At 55.5% G+C, this 23122-nt stretch overlaps 3 protein-coding genes and 2 non-coding genes across 5 annotated transcripts; 3 read left to right on the top strand and 2 right to left on the bottom strand.

Moving 5' to 3' along the window:
* The first annotated feature begins 2897 nt into the window (after positions 1-2897).
* PWWP3A (PWWP domain containing 3A, DNA repair factor) lies at positions 2898-13088 on the top strand. The gene is made up of 15 exons (XM_021547964.3): positions 2898-2985; positions 4291-4333; positions 4944-5039; positions 5510-5601; positions 5848-5918; positions 6380-7279; positions 7755-7868; positions 8212-8282; positions 8724-8800; positions 9280-9340; positions 9594-9669; positions 9920-9970; positions 10109-10539; positions 11221-11309; positions 11526-13088. The coding sequence occupies exons 3-15, from the start codon at positions 4983-4985 to the stop codon at positions 11599-11601; spliced, it is 2166 nt and encodes a 721-aa protein (XP_021403639.1). The 5' UTR covers positions 2898-2985; positions 4291-4333; positions 4944-4982; the 3' UTR covers positions 11602-13088.
* A 406-nt stretch (positions 13089-13494) lies between these two features.
* On the bottom strand, positions 13495-13567 carry TRNAF-GAA (transfer RNA phenylalanine (anticodon GAA)). Its single transcript has one exon. It is a non-coding gene; the product is annotated as a tRNA-Phe (tRNA).
* An 898-nt stretch (positions 13568-14465) lies between these two features.
* On the top strand, positions 14466-14539 carry TRNAN-GUU (transfer RNA asparagine (anticodon GUU)). Its single transcript has one exon. It is a non-coding gene; the product is annotated as a tRNA-Asn (tRNA).
* A 231-nt stretch (positions 14540-14770) lies between these two features.
* NDUFS7 (NADH:ubiquinone oxidoreductase core subunit S7) lies at positions 14771-19642 on the top strand. Its single transcript, XM_021547969.1, has 8 exons — positions 14771-14845; positions 15371-15407; positions 16293-16361; positions 16705-16819; positions 17298-17477; positions 18212-18258; positions 18958-19046; positions 19445-19642. Exons 1-8 carry the CDS (start codon positions 14830-14832, stop codon positions 19540-19542), a joined length of 651 nt encoding a protein of 216 aa, XP_021403644.1. The 5' UTR covers positions 14771-14829; the 3' UTR covers positions 19543-19642.
* Positions 19643-20156: 514 nt separating this feature from the next.
* Positions 20157-22929, bottom strand: GAMT (guanidinoacetate N-methyltransferase). The gene is made up of 6 exons (XM_021547968.2): positions 22622-22929; positions 21752-21897; positions 21609-21672; positions 21235-21302; positions 21018-21128; positions 20157-20863 (listed from the first exon to the last, which is right to left on the bottom strand). Exons 1-6 carry the CDS (start codon positions 22803-22805, stop codon positions 20723-20725), a joined length of 714 nt encoding a protein of 237 aa, XP_021403643.1. The 5' UTR covers positions 22806-22929; the 3' UTR covers positions 20157-20722.
* Positions 22930-23122: the final 193 nt, after the last annotated feature.

Here is a 23122-nt window from a genome sequence, read left to right as displayed (position 1 = left end):
TTGGGGACCCCGAGATGGGGCACGGCCCCGCTGGACATCCTCGTGTCGCGTCCCGTCACCCCCGGTCGCTGTCCCGTGTCTGTGCCCGCCGGCTGAGGGGACGAGGCGGTGACTTTGTCTTCCCACTCTGCAGCAGTTTGAGCCGTTGTGGCTCGGAAAGATCCCGAAAAACGAGGCACAAACAGGATTTGTCCCACCTTTCCCTTCAAAGGCAGCGCGTCGTCTTTAAGGGGTTCCTGTAAATAACCCTGAAGATTTGGTTTTCTGTTTGATTTTTCTGCCAATTTTTCTGTTTTGTTCTTCTGTCACCAGCCCAGCTGTGGGGCTGCTGTGTTAGGAGGGGTTTTAGGAGACTTGGACCTTCAAATGTTTGATCCTCTCAGGAGAACAACCCATGCCAAGGCTTCCCTGGCCATTCCCAGGCAGCAGCCGAGCCCTGGTTGTGGTTTTTTGGGTGTGTTCCCCACCCTGAGCCGTGCTGTGGGTCCCTGGTGGTGCTGGTGGGGTGGTCACGGGCTGGGAGTGCTGGTCTGGTCTCCCTTTGGCGTTCCAGGTCAGGACTGACACAATTCTAACAGAACAAATTTACACAACTCTTGAATATTGCGAGACTTTGCCACCTAACTGCTGTTCCCTGAGGGAGATCAGTGAGTTTATACCTTTTTCAATTTTTGTTTTTTAATGAAATGGGCAGAGAGACTTCTTGAAAAGGAATTTTTTTTTTTTTTTTAAGGCAGGAAACAGGAATAGCCATTTACAGATTTTGATACAGAGCAAATGAACAGACAGCAAAAGCCATATTCCATGTGGGAATTGCAGAGAGCTGGTGGGATCCTGCCAGGGTTGAGCTCTAAGGCAGCCACCATGACCTGCACCCCCCACATTTTGGGCTTAGAACAGTGTGTTCAGGGTAAAAATCCCATCTAGAGGGGAATAAATTTGTACAGGAGGTTCATCCCCCCAGAATGGGGGTGCAGAATTGAGCAGCTGGGGTAGGAAGGGCAAAACAACCCCAAAATTGGAGGTTTTGCCAAAGGTGACGCAGCGATGATGGACCTGAGGGTGACAGAACAGGGTCAGGAGGCTGAGGTGGGAGCAAGGTGAGGAAAAATGGATTTTGGGTTAATCTCCAGCACGAGCAAAAATCAAAATAGCTCCAAGTTGGGATCCAGCCCGGAGCTCAGTGGGGGCTGGGGAGCCAAAGACAGCAGAAAAATGGGGTGTTCAAGAGGGGTTTTAACTGGGAAAAAACATCATGGCTTGGCCAGAGCTGCACTTTTGTGCACTTGAGTTGCTCTTTTGTGGGGAAGCAGCTGCCCAGCGAGGTGTCCCGGGGGGAACGGAGCCGCTGATCCCGCGGGACTCTGCAGCACAGGGAAGTTCCCCCTTTTTCTTTGCATTTTTGGCAGTTCTCCCCTCTCCTTTCTCTGGCCCTGAGGGCTGAGCCTTGCGGGGTGCTGTCCCATCCTTGTCGTGTCTCTGTGGGAGCTGAATTCCACCTCGTTGTTTCCCAACCCGGGTTTTAAAGACTGTTTTCTAGTTTTTGACATGAAATGCTGATTAAAGCCCCTCGCAGGACCAGGCTGGCACCCCCGGAGCCTGCGGAGCATGGAAGAGGCTGAATTCCTGCAGGATTCCCAGTCCTGCAGGAAAATGGGAATTACACTTGACAAATCAATCACTCAAAGTATCCCCAGCGGGGGAAGGCAGCGGGAGGAAGGAGGGGGCCCGCAAGCAAAACCAGAACGGGAATTTGTCTCTTATTATTATTGTTATTCCACAGGTATCCGTATTGACAGATAGGAAAAGTACACTCCTGGGAGCGAGCCTGGGGAGGAGCTTTTGGGTCTGTTGCTGTTTGCAGAGTGTGTTTGAGTGACTGCTTCGGTGTGGTGGTGACAGTTCTGACAGCCAGGTGTTTCTAACCAAGCAGAGACAGCGAATAAAGTGTCCAACCTCAGAGCGCCGGCTCCGTGTTGGCGTTTTCCTCGCAAAGCCGGGGCTAAAGTTTGGCATGCAATGGGTTGGGTGGGAAGGGAATTTAAGGATCTTCTCGTGTCCCCCCTGCCGTCCCCAGGGATGCCTTCCAGTGGATGGCTGCTCCAAGCCCCATCCAGCTGGGCTTTGGACACTTTCAGGGGCGGGGCAGGCACAGCTGCTCTGGGAATCGCATTCCAGATTGGGTTGGGTTGGGTTGGGTTGGGTTGGGTTGGGTTGGATTGGATCAGGTTGTGTTGGATTGGTTTGGGTTGGGTTGGATCAGATTGGGTTGGGTTGGATTGGGTTGGATTGGGTTGGATCAGATTATGTTGGGTTGGGTTGGATTGGATCAGATTGGGTTGGGTTGGATTGGTTTGGATCAGATTGGGTTGGATTTGATTGGATCGGGTTGGATTGGGTTGGGTTGAGTTGGACTGGGTTGGATTGGATTGGGTTGCATGGGATTGGATTGGGTTGGGTTGGTTTGGGTTAGGTTGGGTCGGGTTGGGTTGGGTTGCGTCGGATTGGGTTGGGTTGGATCAGTTTGGCTGGGTTGGATTGGATCAGATTGGGTTGGATTTGATCAGTTTGGGTTGGGTTGGGTTGGGTTGGGTTGGAGCCGCCCGGCCGGTGCCGGCTCTGTCCGTGCCCATGGCCGGGCTCTCAGCGCCATCCCGACCAAGCCATTACGTCACGTCACAATTCCCGGCTATGACGTCACTCGCCCTGTTGCCATGCCGCACCCCCGCCCGCCTCCCAGACTGGGCGTGGCTTCCGTCTAACCCACCAATAGAAGGCGTGGTGGGCGTGACTGAGGCAGAACCGTGCTCTCTGATTGGCTGAGCCTCGCGTTTTGGCGGCGGCGGGGTAGGCGGGGCGCCAGGCGGCGCTCGCTGATTGGTCCGGGGAGGCGGTGCCGGGCGGTGAGCGCGCGGCGCACGCGCAGAGCCTCATGTGGAGGGCGGCGGCGGCGCGCGGGGGGCGGCGTTGTCGGGAGCGCGCACGGTAACGGTGCCCCCCCCCCCCCCAAACCCCGGGGCTTAAAGCGGGGCCCGAGGGGGACACGAGGCTCCGGGGCTATCACCGGCACCGGGATTCCGTTTGGGAGTCCCGCCCAAGCGAGGGGCCCGTCCCTCCCTTCACCTGGGAAGGTTGGGGGCGACCCCTGTGAGGGGAGGGTTTGAGGGGTGCCGTTCCTCCCCTCAGCGGGGCGCTTGGAGGGTCCCATCCCTCACGGAGCAGGGTTGGGGTCCTGGACCGTCTTTCCCCTCACCGGTTCGGGTTTGGGCTCCCTGTCCCGTCCCTCAGCGAGGGCCGGATTTTGGGGGTCTCTCCCCTCAGCGAGGCCGGAATTTTGGGCGTCTCTGCCCTCAGCGAGGCCGGGATTTTGGGGGTCTCTGCCCTCACCGACTGTCGGACTGTGGGGGTCTCTGTCCCGTCCCTCACCAAGGGCGGAATTGTGGGGGCCTCTCCCCTCACCAAGGGCGAGATTTTGGGGGCGTCTCTGCCCTCACTGTCTGTCGGATTTTGGGGGGGTCTCTCCTCACCAAGTGCCGGATTTTGGGGGGGTCTCTCCTCACCGACTCGGATTTTGGGGGTCTCTCCCCTCACCGACTCGGATTTTGGGGGGGTCTCTCCTCACCGACTCGGATTTTGGGGGGGTCTCTCCTCACCGACTCGGATTTTGGGGGTCTCTCCTCACCGAGTGCCGGATTTTGGGGGTCTCTGCTCGCACCGACTGCCGGATTTTGGGGGTCTTTCTCCTCACCAAGGGCCGCATTTTGGGGGTCTCTCCTCACCAAGGGCCGGGTTTTGGGGGGTCTCTCCTCACCGACTGTCCGATTTTGGGGGGTCTCTCCTCACCAAGGGCCAGATTTTGGGGGTCTCTCCTCACCAAGGGCCGCATTTTGGGGGTCTCTCCTCACCAAGGGCCGGGTTTTGGGGGTCTCTCCCCTCACCGACTCGGATTTTGGGGGTCTCTCCCCCCACCTACTGTCGGATTTTGGGGGGGTCTCTCCTCACCGACTGTCGGATTTTGGGGGTCTCTCCTCACCAAGTGCCGGATTTTGGGGGGGTCTCTCCTCACCAAGGGCCGGATTTCGGGGGTCTCTGCCCGCACCGGGGGCGGTCCGGGGGAGGGTCCCGTCCCTCCCCTGCCGGCGGGGGCGGTTTGGCCGTCCCGTCCCTCCCCTCTCGTGGGTTTTTTTGGGGCCGGGCGGTTCCCGCTGTCCCCGCGCCGCCTCCCGGGGTCCCGCACCGGCCCCGCCGTTCCGGCTAATCGCCCCTCGTCCCTTCCCTCCGCCGCCGCAGGGCCGCGATCCCGGAGCCGCGGCCATCCCAGCACCTGGACCTTGTAAGTACAGGGACATCTTTAATGTGTCTTTTTTCTAAAGCCTTTGAAGAACCGCTGAGGGCTCTGAGGCCGCCCTGCTCCGGTTTCTGTTGCAAATCATGTGTAAAAATTGGGATCGAATTACGTGTAAAAAGTCTACCCAGCGCGTTATTTTTAGGGTGTAGTTCCCTGTTTTCAGGGTTTGGTCGCAGGAAGCTGTGGATTGGGCAGGCCCATGGCTGCATTGTGTAATTCTTGATAGTCTTTTTGCCTCACCCAACACACTCGGTGAGAGGCAGTTGTGCTCCTGGAATTATGGAATTCTTGAGTCCTGGGATCGTTTGGGTTGGAAGGACCTAAAGCCCATCTAGTCCCATCCCTTGCTCCAAACCTTGTCCAACCTGGCCTTGGACACTTCCAGGGATGGGGCAGCCACAGCTTCTACAGAAAAATGGAATTTAAGATAGAATATTGGAGAAGCTGCAGGGTGATATCAGTGCAGTGATCCCAAAGGTAAAACAATAATAAATGTAGTAATATGTTTGATTAAATCCTGTATTTCCTTAAAAAAAAACAAAAACCACAATGGACAAAGATGGGTGACTCCTTTATTCCCTTTTTTTCCCCTCAGAACACCTTGGCATTGCCCTTTTCCACGTGAAGCTCAGCCATGACTGACCAAGAGTTCGTTCTCTGCAAGTGGAAGAGGCGTTTGTGGCCAGCCAAAGTAAGGAGGAATGAGGAAATGTTTGTGAGGGTTGCTTGGAGCAGAGCAGGAAGGGAGAAGTCCCAGCAAACCTGTCTGAACTTGTCCGAGCCTTGGAGATTCCAGCAGGAAAAATGGAGAGGGCCTGGAGCAATGGGACAGGAGGGGGAATCATTTCTCACTGACAGAGGGCAGGGTTGGATGGGGCATTGGGGAAAAATTCCTCCCTGTGAGGGTGGGGAAGCCCTGGAATGGCTCTCCAGAGAAGCCGAGGCTGCCCCGACCCTGGAAGTGCCTAAGGCCAGGGCTTGGAGCAGCCTGGGGCAGGACTGGGATGAGATTGGATTTAAGGTCCCTTCCCACTCAGTCCATCCTGGGATTTTATCACTCCACAATCCTAAGGCTGCTCCCAGGCACTCTCAAGCTGCTCTTAGATAAGCGTTTTGCTGTTGGTCAGGATTTTAAATGAAGATTTCTCACTTTTAATGTAGGTTTTGTGCAAACCTGGAGTTGCCGGGAGCAGTCCTGTTGCCGCCACAAAAAAGATGGGATTTAAAGCTGAAATCCTTGGCTTGGAGAAGCAGTTGAGTATCCTTGTTCCTATCACGGGCTTGCATTCTGAGGGGTTAAAAAAATAAGGGGAAGGAAGGAATCCTTTTATCTGAAGGTGCCTGTGAGATGGAATCCTGGATTTGCAGAAGGTTTAGGTGTTTAACCCTAGCAAGGACAGGTTGGGGGAGGGAATGTTTGGGGTTTTTGCTGTCTGAGAGCAGTTTGGTGGTGCTGGGAGTGTTTTGCTGCTGGTTATAGTCACCTTTTTGTGTTCCAGAGTCAGTGTGAGCTCTGCAAATGTGGTTCCCCTGACAGAGGAGCAGATCAAGGCCATCGCCTCCACCCTGGGTGAGGAGGGAGGGACCCAAATGTGCTGCTTTGTGTCTTTTCTGGCTGTAAAATACCTGTAAAACCTCAGCCCCAAATGTGCTGCTTTGTGTTTTTTCTGGGTGTCAAATCCCCGTAGAAACTCAGCCTGGGGGGAATAAAACTTTAGTATTTCACTTAGTTTCTTTGCCCCTTTTCCATAAAGTTGGAAAATAGGTTAAAAATTATCATTTTCCTCTTCCCTGGGGTGGTTTGTTGGAGGAATGGTGAAGAAATGTGAGTTTCCCTCAAAATGAGGCACTTCCAGCTTGATCTTTGTGTGTCTCCATCCTTTGCCTTGGGAATTGTGGATGATTTAAGTAGTAAAAAATGCACCTTCAAAGAAACACTACAAGTAACGTTTATTATTTCTTTAATAATACATTTTGTTCATGAGAGAATAATGAGGATAATTTCATTTATTGAATATTTTTCCTCATCAGAGCAAAAGACAAGCATGAGTGAGGCCGTGGAGGAGCTGCAGTATCGCTGTTCCCTTAAAATTGCCCTGGATATTCTCCATCAGACTGACCCCTGCAGTGAAATGCCACCTGCAGAAGGACCAAATCCCGAATTTTCCCGGGAGAAATCTGCCCCACCCACCCCCTCCCACGGCTTCTTGTTACGCTCCCGCTCTAAAAAGTCGGAACCTGAGGCTGCCAAGAGGAAAAGAAAACCCCAAAATAACTGTGGGCTGAAGGATGAGCCCAAGGCACGCAGCCGGGGAGGTTCTGTGGCTCCAGTGGGGAGGGGAAAAGCACCTGGAAGTGGCACAAACCCTGCCAGGGACTCGAGTGTAGCACCAGCCCCTGACAGCCACAACTGCAAAAAACCAGAACCAAAATCATCACCCAGGCAGAGGAAAATCCAGCCCAAAATGGGGGATGGAATCTCCTGTAAGCCGGAGGCTGGAAGAAGTCAGCAAGAAAGGAAAAGAAGATGTAGGGATGATTCCCCCCAGGATCAAGCACAGGTGGCTCCTGAGGAGGGGTCTCCCTCTGTCCCCTCTAAATCTGGCACCATGGAACCTTCCAGAAAGACAGGAGCTCAGCCTGGGAGAGCGTTCCTGGATTCCTGCTGTGAAACTGCCTCGGATGAGTTGGAGAAAAGCATCAGCAGCGAGAGTGAGAGCCTGGCAAAGCAGCTGGATGGGAGGAGAGAGGCAGAGGCTGGAAAACACCTGGATGGGGCAGGTGTGGCCTCAGGCACAGACAGGAAATGCAGGAACCACGCTGGATCCTCACCTGGGCCTTCTGGTGCCTTCCCTCAGCCTCAGGAGGAGGAAAACCACGATCCCTCACACCTGGCTGGGAATAAAGCCCCTGACTCCGAGGAAGACGAAGGTGGGCAAATCCCTTGGGGAAGGGAAACCTTCATCCCATGTGGGTGATGAGCACTGTTACTCACCTTGGAATGTTACTTTGCTTTTGGGGAAGTGGCTCTTGAATTGCTGATCTAATTCCTTTTGGTTGCCATTCCTGGGAAGCAGAAATGCTGATCCCTTCAGTGCTGGGGAGGGCTTGGGTGGTGTTTGGATTGTCTGGAGTTGCTTGGGGCTTTTTTTTTGAGCTCACGCTTGTTTTCCCTTCCTGCTCTCTGATAAATTGAGATGAAATGTTTTTGAATGAGCAGTGCAGGGTCCTGAAACCAGCCCCATTCTTTCCTCTTTCCCTCTTTTATCCACATGATCAGGGAATTACAATTCCCTAATTAGGAGTGTGCAGGTGTGTCAGGACCCCTCTGGGTCACACTCAGGTGTGTCTCACCTGCTCTGAAGCTGATCCTGTCCTAATCCCTGGATCCTGGTGCTGTTGGCAGGGCTGGAACCCTCTGGGATGTCTTCCAGGAGAGTTTCCTCAGAGAGCCTCCCTCCACTCTCACCTCTGTCCGATGAAGAGGAGGAAAATTTCCCGAGCGTTCTGTCCCATCGAGGTGAGACAGCAGCACAGGCCTGAGGCTCTTCCCCCTCTGGGAGCTTCAGATTCCCTGGGGATTCCAGGAGGGAATCCAGCTGTGTCCAGTCTTGGGATAAAATGCCTTCCTGGGTCCATGGTGCATTTTGCTGCAGAATGAAATGAAAACCCCTGAAACTGGGGAAGGACCTGGGATTGCAGTTGCTGGGTTTCAGTTCTGGACTCCCTGTGCTGCATTTTGGGGTCACTGTAAAAGCACTGAAGAGTAACTCGTGGTGTTTCTCCTGGAGGAGAGGAAGAGAGGGGCAGCTTCTGTCTTGTTTTCTTGTTGTAAGGACATTTTCCCTTCTTTTTCATGCCAGAACCCAAATTCTTCGAGGAAGGCATGTTGGTGTGGTGCAAGCTGCGACGGTATCCGTACTGGCCAGCTGTGGTAAGAGCAGCTCCTGCCTCCTCATATCCTGCTGATAAGGAGCAATTCCCAGATCTGGAGTGACTTTTGTGCTTCCTGGAAGTGTTAAAGACATTCCAGTAGAAACATTTCAAAATCGATAGGAGTAAATTTGTGCTGAAAGCTCTCAAAATGTGGTCAATTCACACCTGTTTGTACAGAGCACAAGGTTATCCCAGTTCTTATGTCATGGAGAAGAGTTTTGTTCCCAATTTGCAAAAGAAAGGGGAGACCCTTTGTGCACTAAAATGCTCCCCTGGGGGAACTGGTTGCCGCTTCTGCTTGAGTTTTGCATATTTGTGCAATAAAGGAAAGTTACAGCGATAGGAAAAAATTAAGTGTGGGTTGTGGTGGGTGATGTCCACAGAAAAATATCCCTGCTTTATCAGGTGTAGGACTTTTGAGGCTTTATCCTCTCCCCAGGTGAAAGCAGTGAAGAGGAAGCACCGGAGAGCCTGTGTGCTCTTCATAGATGGCACCACAAATGAGAAGAAGAAAGGGTAAATGTGGATTTTCATCCCATCCCGAATTTCCAGTCTCTTATCCTGTATCCTGTGCCCTTTTCCTGGTGCAGGGTGGGGACAGTCCTCTCCAGGTCTATCTGGGAGGGAGGGGCTGGGGCAAGGGAGGGTTGCAAGTGCTTTGTCATGCTGCAGGTTCAGGCACCTCCCTGTCTCCCTGGGAAGAGCTCAGGAATCGAAAATAAAACAAAAAAATCCCTGAAATGCAGCCAGTGTTTTCCTTGTGCTGCCCAAACTTCCTGGAAATACTGGCCTGCTTCTAACTTTTCTCTGAACCAGCTATTTCTCATTTTTTTGGAAGATTTCATATTTTTAACTTGCTCTGGAAACAAAAGCCATTAAAACTTTTGCTCCTTAATTCCTTGGGGAATGGGATTTTCAGGGAGAAGCAGAACTGCAGTAAATAAACAGGGAAGTGGGGCAGCTGAGTTGCACCTCTGACTGTGTTTTTCTAAAAGTTTCTCAGTGTCTCTGAAGAGCCTGAAGCACTTTGACTGTGGGGAGAAGCAGGAGCTCATTGTGAGTATCCCAGAGAAGTGGAACTGCAGGGCTTGGGCAGATACAGTGGGAAATTCAGGATATGAATGGCCAGGGTGGAATGTGGGCTTGACACATTCAAAGCCACTCTCATCCCTGTGACAGCTCTGGCAGGAGCTGTTTTACTGTGAGGAAAAAATTGTCATGGACCATTTCTGTCCTCTGCTTGGCATCCTGGGCTGAAACTCTTGGAGAGCTGCTGGATTTGGGACAGAAAATTCTCCTTGTTTTGCAGGAACGGGCCAAGGAGAACTATTCCAGAGAAATCGAGTGGTGCCTCCAGCTGATCCTGGACTACAGGATCCGAGTGGGTAAGGAGGGGCAGGTGACCATGGAACCACCAAATCCCAGGATATTTGGGTGGGAAGGGCCCTTAAAGCCCATGCAGCCCCCCTGCCACGGGCAGGGACAGCTTCCACTGTCCCAGGGTACTCCCAGCCTTGGCTTGGACACTCCCAGCTTCTCTGGGATCTCCTCTTGAGACCCACCAGGAAAAGGGAACCCCAAGCTTTGATTCCTGGGTGAATGGAACTGATCACTGCCCCTGTTTTGGGTTTTTAGGCTGTCATTCTTTCACCGGGTCCTTCCTGGAGTATTTTGCTGCCGATATCAGTAAGTGAAGCCATCCCTTTGGGAATTCTCTCAGCTGGGTAAAACTCCTCTCAGCAATAAAATTCCTTATTTTCTATTGATACGGCTATAAAAACTCTTTGTACATTTAAATATAAATGCTTGTGGTTTCTCTTTCAGGCTACCCAGTGAGGAAGGAGGGATACCAGAGTGTGGTGGAGATGGCGTTCCCAAACACAGGGGAGGAAGGCTCTGGACAGTCTTCCTCGGACACCTGTCCCCAGAAACCCCCGAGGAGGCTCCTCCCTGACAGGACCAGAGCTGCCAGGGACAGGGAGAACAAGAAGCTGGTAGAGTTCATAGTGAAGACCAAAGGGGCTGAAGAGCATCTCCTGGGGATCTTGAAAAGTGGGAAACAATCCCGCTGGCTGAAGAAATTCCTGAATTCCAGCCGGTACATGACCTGTGTGGAGACTTACTTGGAGGATGAGGAGCAGCTGGACCTGGTGGTTGGGTACCTGAAGGAGGTCTACAGGGAGATGGACACCAAGAACCTGCACCAGATCCTGGGGGATGGCATTAGATTCATCTTAGATGTGCTTTTACCCGAGGTGAGGGAGCATAACATGGGGAAAAATGAACTCTGGAGTCATAAATGACACAAATTCCCATTATTTATTCCTCTGCTGTGGTTCCTATGGAATGACGTGGGGAGAGTTCCCAGAACTGAGCCAGGCAGGAATATTCACCCCTGCCTACAGCCTGAGTCACAAAAATGCTGATTTTTAAGCACAGAAAAGAGAAGCTTCAGGTAGATAGTTGTTTTTAAAAGCAGACTGATAGTTTCCTGGTATATTATAATTACCTCTGAAATGCTTCAAATCTTTGTTTTGGGGTTTTTGTTTTTATTTGGCAACTTCTCAGGGTTTTCTTGGTCCTTTGTGTGTGTCGGGGTGGGGGGTGGTGTGTTGGCTGTTCTTACAGTTGTTGTGGATACCTTGTGTTCTTCCCAGGAATTTTCCCAGGAGAACATTAACTCGTGTAGAAACAAAATTACTGTGAAGAATATTTTAATCTGAGGATAAAAATACCCCCCAGGGGGATGGTACAGAACAATTTCCTATTTTTTATTTAAGAATTTCAGGCACTCAGTGACTGGTTTCATCCAAGTTTGTGAAGTAATTTTGGAACCCTTTTCTCGAAACGTGCTCATCTGAGGCAGTTTCAAGTCCCTGGCTGTAGTTTAGTTTTGCTTATTGATTATGATTATTAATTATTGAATGCTTTTCTAGGCCATCATCTGTGCCATTGCTGCCGTGGATGACATTGATTACGAGAAGGCAGAAGAGAAGTACATTAAAGGACCACCTGTGAGCAAAAGGTAGATTTAAAAAGTTTTTTACTCCTTTATTGTTGGATACAGAAAAGGTTTCAGGTGAGGGCTGGGGAGCTCAGTGTCCTCTTCCTTTGAGGGACAAAACATGGAAAATATCCTAGCTGAGATACTCCAACACTGTAAATTTAATTTGTCCAGGTGATGCAATCTGGACAATAATATCCTCTTTTGACTTAAAACCTTCTCTATTTTTCTTTCTAGAGAGAGAGAGTTGTTCGATGAGCAAGTCCTGGGAAGCAAAAAGCTGAAGATGGAGCCGGAGCCTGCGGAGAGCTGAGGAGTGGCCGGGGCTGTCCTGGGGCCAGGTGTAGATAACCAATGTGATTTGTATAAAACGTGGCATTCTTTGTAAAGTCTGTGTGCATATTCCCACCTGCTCTGCTCCCAGCCCTTGCTGCTTCCGTGGCCTCGCCGTGTTCAGGATCCATCAGTGCCCTCCCTGGGGGCTGCCAGAGACCCCCAGCGCTGTGCAGAGCTTCTGCTGCTCCAGCAGCTTCCACGTGGCTTCTTCCAGCCAAACGCCCGACTTGGGAAGGGATCCTGTCCTGCTTTGGTGGTGCCTCCTGAGCAAACCAGGGGGTTCCTGGCAGGGAAGGCTCCTGGGGCTTTCCCCTTCTTGCCTCCTGGATCTCCAAGGGTGGGCAATGAGATCGGTGCTGAGAGCTGCCACCTGCATGGCAAAGATTTGGGTTCTTGTTTTGTCATTACAGGTAGAATTCCATGGAGAAGGAGTCCAGGTTTGCTTAAATCAAAACATTCCCTTTTCCTCTAACTGAACCAGTGGAATGCTCATTTATTGCCTCTTTTGAGGCTGTGAATTTTGGGAGGCTTTTAATTGTCTTTTTCTCATCTAAATTCCCAATTTAATCCTGCCCAGCTCCCTGCTCACCTTTGCTGGAGCTGTGACACATGGAACCAGTGTCACCAAGAACTAATTAATGATGAATAATGATAAATGATACATAAAACCCCCTGATTAGGGTTTCTCTGTCATAATGAAATATGATCTCCTTGCTTGTCCAGTAAAACCCAAGATGATTTGAGATGAAGAAGTTGAAATTGGGATCCAGATGCCTATCCTGGTTTTAGTAATTATCTGAATATATTTTAATTACACTTTTAATTGCTCTGTGCTCTCTAATGAGTTTTTCCATGGAATCCTTATTCCTGTTATCTCAAGTACCTCAATTATAGGGACAGGCCGGGAAGAGTGAGGGTTTTATTAAAACCTGTGAGGAGGGATAATCAATTCTGTGGGACAGGATAAAAAATTAACGATGGAGTTAACTCAGAGCTGTGAGTGGCACTTCCCCTTTGGAGATGAGAGGCTGGGCAGGGACTGCCTGCCCCTCATCCCAGTGCTCTGGGGTAATTTGGAGATGGGGATCAACTTCCACCTCCTTTACATGAACCCAGCGTTCCCTTCTCCATCAAAACTCCTTGGGATTCTGCCAGCCATGGGCAGGGACACCTCCTGCTGCCCCGGGGTGCTCCAAGCCCCTCCAGCCTGGCCTTGGGCACTTCCAGGGATAATCCTGACCTTGTCCCACCCCCCTCCAGTGCTGCCCCAGTGGTCACTCACTGGTTCTGGGCACCAGGCTCAGCCCTGTACAGATCGAGTGGACTTAATAAAGTGGGATGAAGTGAATCGTCAACATTTGCTGCTTTTGTTTAATTATTTTAATCTGTGGTGGGTGGTGCTTCCAGTCCAGTTTTACAGCAGGTGGAGATAGTTTTTATACATCAGATAAAGCTGTAATATCCTGTCTGTCTCAGTCTCACGTTATTAATCACTGGGAAATGAACTCACTGGGTCTTGTTCTTGTGCTGTATTTAAAATGGGCTAACACACAGCACCTCTGCTTGTGATTAATTAATCCGTGTTCCTTCAGCTGCCTCCTCAATGCTCAGTGTAAGATCATTAACTCATATTCATTATTAATTCATATTTATTTAATATATTCAATATTATTTATCATTATTCAGTGTTACAGCCCGCAGTTCTCCACCCCTCCCTGTTGCGTACGTGTGTTTCCAGGATATTAAAAACGATCAAGTGCAGAGTTAGGGGAGGGGATAACTAGTTCCGAGTTTTCGGGGAGTGTGGGGGGGTGTTTTGGGGTGAAAACGGCGCTTTTGCAACCCGTGTCCCGACAGGAAAAGAGAGCTCTGCCGAAACCCGGGATCGAACCAGGGACCTTTAGATCTTCAGTCTAACGCTCTCCCAACTGAGCTATTTCGGCTGCACGGCCGCGCTCCGCCCACCCCGCCCGTCACCGCCGGTGGCAGCGCGTGGGGCGGGGACACGGGGGGACACGGGACAGGCGGGGTGTGGGACACGGGACACGGGACAGGCCGGGTGTGAGACACGGACACGGGACACGGGACAGGCGGGGTGTGGGACACGGACACGGGACAGGCGGGGTGTGGGACACGGACACGGGACACGGGACAGGCCGGGTGTGAGACACGGACACGGGACACGGGACAGGCGGGGTGTGGGACACGGACACGGGACACGAGACAGGCGGGGTATGAGACACGGACACGGGACACGAGACAGGCGGGGTGTGGGACACGGACACGGGACAGGCGGGGTGTGGGACACGGGACAGGCCGGGTGTGAGACACGGGACACGGGACAGGCGGGGTGTGGGACACGGACACGGGACACGGGACAGGCGGGGTGTGAGACACGGACGCAGGACAAGCGGGGTGTGAGACACGGACACGGGACACGGGACAGGCGGGGTGTGGGACACGGACGCGGGACAGGCGGGGTGTGGGACATGGACGCGGGACAGGCCGGATTTGAGACACGGGACACGGAACAGGCGGGGTGTGGGACACGGACACAGGACATGAGATTTGGTACACGGACGCGGGATTTGGGACACGGGACATAGGGCAGACGGGATTTGGGACACGGGGCATGGGACACGGGACAGGCGGGATTGGGATTTGGGACACGGGACACGAGACAGGCGGGGTGTGGGACACGGGACACAGGACACAGGACGGGTGCGACACGGGCCAGGCGGGGTGTGGGACACAGACACGGGGCAGGCGGGATTTGGGACACGGAACACAGGCCACGGGACAGGCGGGACACGGGGCCGGGCGGGAAGCGGCGGCAGCGCGGTCTCTGTGGCGCAATCGGTTAGCGCGTTCGGCTGTTAACCGAAAGGTTGGTGGTTCGAGCCCACCCAGGGACGGTCGCTTCCATTTTCCTGCGCGGCTCCGCAGCCCCGGGACGGGCCCTTCCCTCCGAGTCCTGTGGCGGCCCGGGACGGCCCGGGCCGCAGGGGATCGTTTTGGGAATCGTTTTGGGATGGCTTCGGGATCGTTTTAGGATCCCTTTGGGATCATTTTGGGATCCTTTTGCCGTGGACCTCCGGAACCCCTCGCGCGGGACGCGTTTCCCGCCGGAGCGCTGAGGCGGTGCCGCGCCGGGCCCTTTAGCGGGGGCACCGCGCGCAGAGGTTGCCTGAAGGGCTGCGGAGAGATGGCGGCGCTGGGCCGTGAGGGACGGGGACGGGCACGGGAGCGGGGCTGGGCCGTGAGGGCCGGGGACGGGAGCGGGGCTGGGCCGTGAGGGACGGGGACGGGAGCGGGAGCGGGGCTGGGCCGTGAGGGACGGGGACGGGAACGGGGATGGGAATGGGAATGGGAGCAGGAACGGGGACGGGTCGTGAGGGCCGGGAGCGGGAGTGGGGATGGGAATGGGAATGGGAATGGGGCCGGGAATGGGAATGGGAATGGGGACGGGAGCGGGGATGGGACGGGGGCAGTGCCCGGCTTGGGCACCGACACAAGCCGTCGTCCCTCCGCCGAGGGAGGGACCGGGGGGAGCCCTGAGGGGACACCGGGCCGTTCCTCCCCGCTGAGGGGACACCGGGCCGTTCCTCCTCCCTGAGGGGACACCGGGCCGTTCCTCCCCCCTGAGGGGACACCGGGCCGTTCCTCCCCGCTGAGGGGACACCGGGCCGTTCCCGGCCCCGGCCCGTGCCCCACGCCGGGCTGAGCTCTGCCGTGCTGTCCCGCAGGTCTCCGGCTCCCCGCGCACGGAGCGCTGGGCTGGCGGTGAGCGCCGGGCTGGGCGGCGGGGCCGGGGGTGACAGCGCTGACCCCGGCGGTGACGGGGGTGGTGATGGGGTGGGGGGACCCCAGAGCCGCGGCCGAACAGCCCCCCGGGCCTTGGGGTCAGCGGGGGGCTCCTTCAGTATGTGGAGCCCTGGCTCCCATGAGGGCTCTGGTGCGTGGTGGGGGCTCTGTCACCCTGACACCCTGTCACTCTGTCACCCTGTCATCCTGACACCCTGTCACCCTGACACCCTGACACCCTGTCACCCTGACACTCTGTCACCCTGATGCCCTGTCACCCTGATGCCCTGATGCCCTGTCACCCTGACACTCTGTCACCCTGACACCCTGTCACTCTGTCACCCTGACACTGTCACCCTGACCCTCTGTCACCCTGATGCCCTGTCACCCTGATGCCCTGATGCCCTGTCACCCTGACACTCTGTCACCCTGACACCCTGTCACTCTGTCACCCTGACACTGTCACCCTGACCCTCTGTCACCCTGATGCCCTGTCACCCTGATGCCCTGATGCCCTGCCACCCTGACACTCTGTCATCCTGACACCCTGTCACCCTGACACCCTGTCACCCTGACCCTTTGTCACCCTGATGCCCTGTCACCCTGATGCCCTGATGCCCTGTCACCCTGACACTCTGTCACCCTGACACCCTGTCACTCTGTCACCCTGACACTGTCACCCTGACCCTCTGTCACCCTGATGCCCTGTCACCCTGATGCCCTGATGCCCTGCCACCCTGACACTCTGTCATCCTGACACCCTGACACTCTGTCACCCTGTCACCCTGACACTGTCACCCTGACACCCTGTCACCGTGACACCCCGTCACTCTGTCACCCTGTGCGGGCCCTTTCTGTCCCCAGGCCCGGCTCTGCGAGTGCCCTTCAGGCTCAGCTGCTCCATCAGACGCCGGTGGCCGATGGCGCTGACAGGTGACAGCTCCTGCCCTGGGGACAGGGAACAGTCGGCTGTGCCCATCCCTGGGTTTGGGGGTCCCCGTGGCACCTCCTGTGAGGCGTCTCCCCGCTTCCCTGTAAAATCCGGGGAGTTCTGGGAGCTCTGGGAGCCCCGGGCAGAGGCAGCCAGGGGCTCTCTGTGCTTGGGGTATGGCTGAGGGGCTCTGCCCGGGCACCAAACCCACAGATCCCACACTGGGGAGAACCCTCTGCTGCCAGCTGCGGGGTGGCACGGTCATTCCTCAAGGGGTCACAGCCCCTTGGAGGGCTGCATGCTGATTCTGCAAGGGAATAACTGGAGGGTCTTGGCTCCTTTCAGCTCTGTCCAGGTGCAGAAGAGCTCTGCTGTTGTCCCGAGGAAATCCTACGTCCCCAGCAGCCGCGGCGAGTACGTCATCGCCAAGCTCGATGACCTGGTCAACTGGGCACGGCGGGTGAGTCCTGAGCCACCCTGGCACCGAGGGACAGAGGGTGGCACATCGGAGGCACCTCCTGCTTGGGATAAAAATAGGCTCAGAGCTCCTGTGGCCGAGTTCTGTGGCCAGAGGGTGACACTGGGGTCCAGTGACAGTGTGGGACACCGGCTGAAGGCGCTGAGGGTGTGGGAGGGTCTGGAACTGCCCTTGGTCACCAGGAAAAGGCACTTCTGGAGCTGTCCTTGCCCTGAGCAGCTGCTCTGCCTGTGGGGAAGGGTGACATGAGTGACAGTGCCCTGGGTGTGCTGTGCTCTGCCTCAGCTGGCCTGGTCCTTCTCTGCTGTCCCTGGGTGGTTCTGAGGTGGCTTTAGCAGTGTCAGGGAGCAGCTCTGGACACGCTCAGGCCGCACACGGAGCTCTCCCTGTGTCCGAATCCCCGGAGCCGTGCCTTGAGCTCTGCCCCTCGGTGTCCCTGAGCTGCTGGCTGTCCCCACAGAGCTCCCTGTGGCCCATGACCTTCGGGCTGGCCTGCTGTGCCGTGGAGATGATGCACATGGCAGCGCCTCGCTACGACATGGATCGCTTCGGGGTCGTGTTCCGGGCCAGCCCCCGCCAGGCCGACGTCATGATCGTGGCAGGGACCCTGACCAACAAAATGGCCCCGGCGCTGCGCAAGGTACGGCAGCACGGGGAGCTGGGGGTCACCCCTGACAGAGCAATCCCTAGTTTGGGGTGGCTCCGCGTGGTGGAAAAGTCTCTCCTCCAACCCATGCTTCCAAAGAAAACTCAGCAGTTTCTGTTGTTTGGTCTCAAGGCAGTTTATTGCAAGTTATCTAAAAGATTTTCTTCTGGGGCTGCTGTGGTTTGCTCAGAGCTCAGGCAGAGGCACGCACACACCCTGACATCCTCTCTGACTCCCGACTGCTTCTTCTCTCCCTGCCCAGGGCTGCTGCTCTCTTTTATATGGTACATTACGTGTTACATGTTTACAGTTTTTCCCAATGCCTATTACCTATATTAAATGGTGCTTTTCTACACTAAACCAATCTGTGAATGCCAACATCACCAAGAACATGGAGGTAAGGGAGGAGAAAGACGGAGGACAGGACCAGCCCAAATCCCTCCATCTTAAAACCTCTGACCCCCATGTACAAAACTAAAACCCCCCTGTACAGCACTCAAAAATTCTTCCCTCTACTTTGTGACTACTTCTACTATAATATCTAAACTTTTGTGTCTTCTTGTTCTTCCTGCAAGGTTGGTAACTCATTCCATGGCTCAAACCCAAAATCACAGCTGTTTGCAGCTGCCTGCCAGGGTCTCAAATGCTTCTGACTTGGGCCCGGAACATCCAAAAATGTCTGAGGGACATTTTGAGTTCTGACCCACCCCAACATTCCTGTTCTGCAGGTCTACGACCAGATGCCAGAGCCTCGCTACGTGGTGTCCATGGGGAGGTGAGTGCCAGGACAGCCTCGGTGCCGTGGGGGGAATTCTTCTCTTGTTTGTGTTTAAGTTGTTAAAGAAGCCTTGTGGAGCAGAGCAGAAAGGTTCCTTCTGGGAATGGTGTGTGTGAATCCTCCCAGGCTTGGATTCAGGGGCTTGGGAACTGCCAAACTTGTGTAGATCCAGAATTGCAGAGTTTACTTTTGGCTTTCAAAATGGCTTCTGCTGTGCTGGAATCTGCTCCATGGGGGGACTTGGTTGGAATCTGCTCCATGGGGGAACTTGGTTGGAATCTGCTCCATGGGGAAGTCAGTTGGAATCTGCTCCATGGAATTTAGTTGGATTCCATGGTCTCAGAGGTCTTTCCCACCCTCAAAGATCCCATTATTCTCACAACTTTCCTGTCCCCACACCAGGGCTTAGGGTGGCCAGTCCAGGCTGGAACAGGACAAATTCTGGGAAAGCTCTGAGGCAAAATAGAAGGGTTTGTAGCAGAGAGGGAGGGCTGTGGACTCTGCTTTGTGAGGGTGATGGGAAAGTTCAGCTGGGTTGGATTCATCTGAAAACCTCCCAGGCAGGGCTCGTGATGGGGCGCTGTCACCTGTGGAGCTGGCTCCAAGCCTGGCAGCGCCCACCTGCCCAGGGCCACCTTCCCTTGGCCTCTTGCTCCCCTTCCTGGGCTGACACTGTCCCTGTCCTTGTCCCTGTAGCTGTGCCAACGGTGGGGGCTACTACCACTACTCCTACTCGGTGGTGAGGGGCTGCGACCGCATCGTGCCCGTGGACATTTACGTGCCAGGTACGAAGGGCAGCTCCACCTGGGAGCAGGGCAGGGGGAGGGGAGTTCTCTGCATTCAGCTGTAGGCTTGAAAGGTTTTCCCCTTTCAGTGGTGGGGAAGCTGCAGCAGCTCCAGGGATTGTGCAATGGGGAGGGTTGTGATGGTGGTGGCACCATCAGTGGGGTGGGAGGGGGGTTTGGATATACTTTGAAGTCAAATAATTGCTATGTTTGATAAAGATCTTCTTGATTAACAGCATCAGTTTAGTTTCTTTACACTCCTGCCTGGGCCAGCCACAAATCCAGAGGGGAGTCAGTTTTGGGATAAGTCCTGGGGTTGGCAGCTCTGCTGCTGGCTCTGGCTCCGTGCAGGTCCCTGCCCTGTGACCTTCCTCCCTTCTTTCCTTTCTCTCTCCCAGGTTGCCCACCCACAGCTGAGGCTCTGCTCTACGGGATCCTGCAGCTGCAGAGGAAAATCAAGCGGGAGAGGAGGATGCAGATCTGGTACAGGAAATAGCCTTTATTTATGTCCCCACTCACTGCCCCCGGGCACTGCTCACATTTACGCACAAATCCGGCTCCTCACACGCCTTCCAATAAACTCTACCTGCTCCGGGTGCTTTTCTGTCTTTAATAAACCCCTCTGACCTGAGGGATTTTCAACCCTGCTAAGGAGCAGGAGCAGAGTTGATAACGCTGCTGAGTTGGTTTCTGGTCTGAACAATCTCAGGGAAGGTGATGTCATATCGTGACATAAAGGCTTTGCCAGAATTTTTTTTGTGTTTTGTTGGGAAGTTTTGAGACCCAACACATGTCAGGGTGATCCCTGAGCCCTCCTTGAGCTCGTCCTTTACTCCCCACTTGCTCCTTGTTGGTAATACTTACACAGGATCTAACAAATCCATAATATTGGTGTGCATAGGGCCAGAAATGAATTCTGTTTCTGTAACAAGTCAAATACTGATGCTTAAAATCAGAATGTGATTAATAAACCTGAATGTAGAGCTCCTAAGCAGGGCAGGGATAAAGCAGCCTGTCCTGGATGCATCCCAGGAGCCTGGGAAGAGGAATGGTCATGCCTGAGGGACAAACACACTTTGGAAAGACAAATAAATCGCTCGGGAACAGCGGTTTGGGTATTTCATTCCTTTTAATGGACTTTATCCCTTCTGGGGAGAGAGGAAACATCATTTATTGAGCTGTGAGGGGGTGTTGGGGTCAGGATTTGCTGCCGTGGGCTTTGGTCGAAAATGTTGGGAAACCTCCCTTGGGAGTTGCTTTAGGAGAAGTTGAAATGCCTCAAAAGGCCTCACATTGCCCCATTTCTCCCACCTGCTTTGGATTATTTGACTCTAGTGGGAAGCCACCCTGTGATTTCTCAAAATGATGCAGTTTTTAGAGGAAATGGCTGGTTCTGGAGCCCGTTTGGCCAGAGGCTCTGAACCCCACTCTGAAATTACAGCTTAATTGAGAATTTGAAGTCTTGAGGGGACAGAGCAGGGTGAGATCTTCCACAGAGCCCACAAGACCCTTCCAGGGCAGGGGGCTCCTGGGGCAGGGGATTTCCTGTCCTTTGTCCTCTGGAATCTATCCCAAGCTTCCACCCACCTCTGGGTGAATCAGCTTGGATCTCTCAGGGGCTTTAAAGGAGATCAGAGCTTTTCTCCTCCTCCTCAGCTCCTGCTCCCCGGGGCCCCTCAGTGTTTGAGGACGGTGGGGGTGATCATCCTGGGGTGGGAGTAGTAGCGGCACTCGCGGGGCGGCTGCAGCTCCATCACCCTGGTGCTGATGTTCTCCCGCCTGAAGCCTGCCTCCAGCAGCGGCCCCACCTGGGTCTCCTGCGGGAGAGGAGGGCAGGGAGGAGCAGCCGTGGGTTGGGGTGTCCCATGCGAGGAGGGACACGGGACAGCCAGGGAAAAACCCTCCGAGCTCCCCTTCGGCGTTCCCTGCCCACGGAGTGCTCGCACGGCTTCGGGGAGGGGAGCAACTCACCTCAAACATCTTCTCGATGTCGCTGTACCTGGTCTTGAGCAGCTCCCCCCACGAGGTCAGGTTGCAGTAGGTGAGGACCCCTCCGGGCCGCAGCAGGCGGAAGGCATGGCCCTGCCCCGGGGATCGATCGGGGGACCCGGCTCAGCTCCTCCCGCTCAGCCCCGGCCCCAGCTGCCCCTCCGAGCCCCTGCTCCTCCCCGCAGAGCCGAGGTGTCACCTTGATGAAGTTGAACTGATGCGTGTGCCAGGTGTCCTCCGACAGCGGGTAGGTGTCGTACAGGATCCCTGCCCGGGGACACGCAGTTAGCTGGGAGAGACCCTGAGGGGCTCCTGTGTCCCAGGAAAATCCCCCTTCGTGGCCTGGTATTGTTATGTTCCCATTGCAGTTTGCCCCCGTGTCTCTGAGCCCCGGAAGGCAGCGCTGCGATGGCCCCAAGACAAGGATCCATTTCCCCAGGGACACAGCTGTGCCCTGTCCCAGCCCCACGGGGGACGTGGGCTCCACCTGCACCCCCTTTCCATGGCTCAGGCATGTCCTGGGCTTTGCTGCACCCCCTCTCTGCAGCGGGGTCCCCCCCAGCCCCGGCTCACCACTGAAGTGCCCATCCGGCAGCGTTGGCACCACGTCCTCCCACAGCCCCTTCAGGGGCACCACCTGCGGGTGGGGGGCAGCGGGGTGAGCTGGGGGGCTGCAGGCAGCCCCCCAAGCCCGGCACGGCCCACCCTGCCCTGACCTTGTGTGGCTGTGCCTCGGCCCACTGCTCCAGCCGCCGGAAAACGCCCTCGTTGCACTCGATGATCCAGTGCTCGTCGAGGCCAAGCTGCTGCACCTTGGAGGCGGCGATGGCCATCCCAAACCCCACCTCCAGCACGCGGCCGCCTGCAGGTAGAACCAGCACGCACAGCTGGCGGTTTTCTCTGCCTCAAACACCCCCATGCATGAATTCTGACCCCTTCTTCCCCCAGACTGGGCTCTTCGGGTGTGGGGTGGGAGCACATGGTGCCACTGGCACTGAGGGGAGAAGCTGGAAGCAGCCCCATGTCCCTGTCACCTGCTGTCCCTCCAGCTGCCCCCCTGTCTCTGTCACCTGCTGCCCCTTTGCCCCCCAACAAACTCCCCCCAAGCTGATCCCAGTGAGAACAAACAACATCCAACCCTCCCTCTGCCACGGAAAAACCCCCAAAACCAGCAGGGCCTGGATGGGAGGTGGCTGCATCCCCTCCCCACGTCCCCATCCCCTTTCAAGAACGCGTCACCCCAACACAAGGACACAAGTGCCACCATGGCCCTGCTGCCCCTGTCACTGCATGGGAGAACAAACTATGTCCAACCCTCCCTTTACCACGGAAAAACCCCCAAAATCAGCAGGGCCTGGATGGGAGGTGGCCGCATCCTCTCCCCATGTCCCCATCCCCTTTCAACAACGCGTCACCCCAACACAAGGACGCAAGTGCCACCATGGCCCTGCTGCCCCTGTCACTGCATGGGGGCCACATACAACGGGGGGCCACACACAGCGGGGTCCCCCAGCAGAACATCTCCCCCACACCAGCTGCTTTTGGAGACCCCCAGCACGTCCTGGAGCCCGCGGGGTCCCCGTTACCCTTGGACGCGGCCACGGCGGCCAGCGAGTGCATGTAGGGCGTCTCCCAGCGCTCCATCACCGGCTTGCCCAGGATCTCCAGGTGCGCGTCGGGCTCGTCGTAGCCCGCCGTGGCTTCCCTCCAGGCCGCCCGGCAGTCCTCGCCCTCGGCGAAGATCGGCCCTGCCGCCGCTCCGGAGCTCATGGCTGCAGGAGGAAAGTCCAGCTGCACGGGCCGAGCAGGGGGAGGGAAAGAAAAGGGACACTGGGCTGTTGGCCGGCTTTAAATAACGCTGCTGGAAAGTGCTGAGTGTGCACGGCCAGCTGGGGCCCCTCCGGGGACTGCGAGCCCTTATCGAGAACGTGAACCCTTATCGGGAACGGGGCGGGCCGGGGCTGCCAGGCTGCGGGTCACCGGGGGGGTCCTGGGGGTCACAGGGGGTCCTGGGGGTCACCGGGGTGTCCTGGCCTGGGGGTCACTGGAGTGGCCTGGGGGTCACCAGGGTGTCCTAGGGGTCACCG

This window comes from Lonchura striata, chromosome 28 (genome assembly GCF_046129695.1).
Source record: "Lonchura striata isolate bLonStr1 chromosome 28, bLonStr1.mat, whole genome shotgun sequence".
In the NCBI taxonomy this organism is placed as follows: Eukaryota; Metazoa; Chordata; class Aves; order Passeriformes; family Estrildidae; genus Lonchura; species Lonchura striata.
This window is presented reverse-complemented; position numbering and strand designations above follow the sequence as displayed.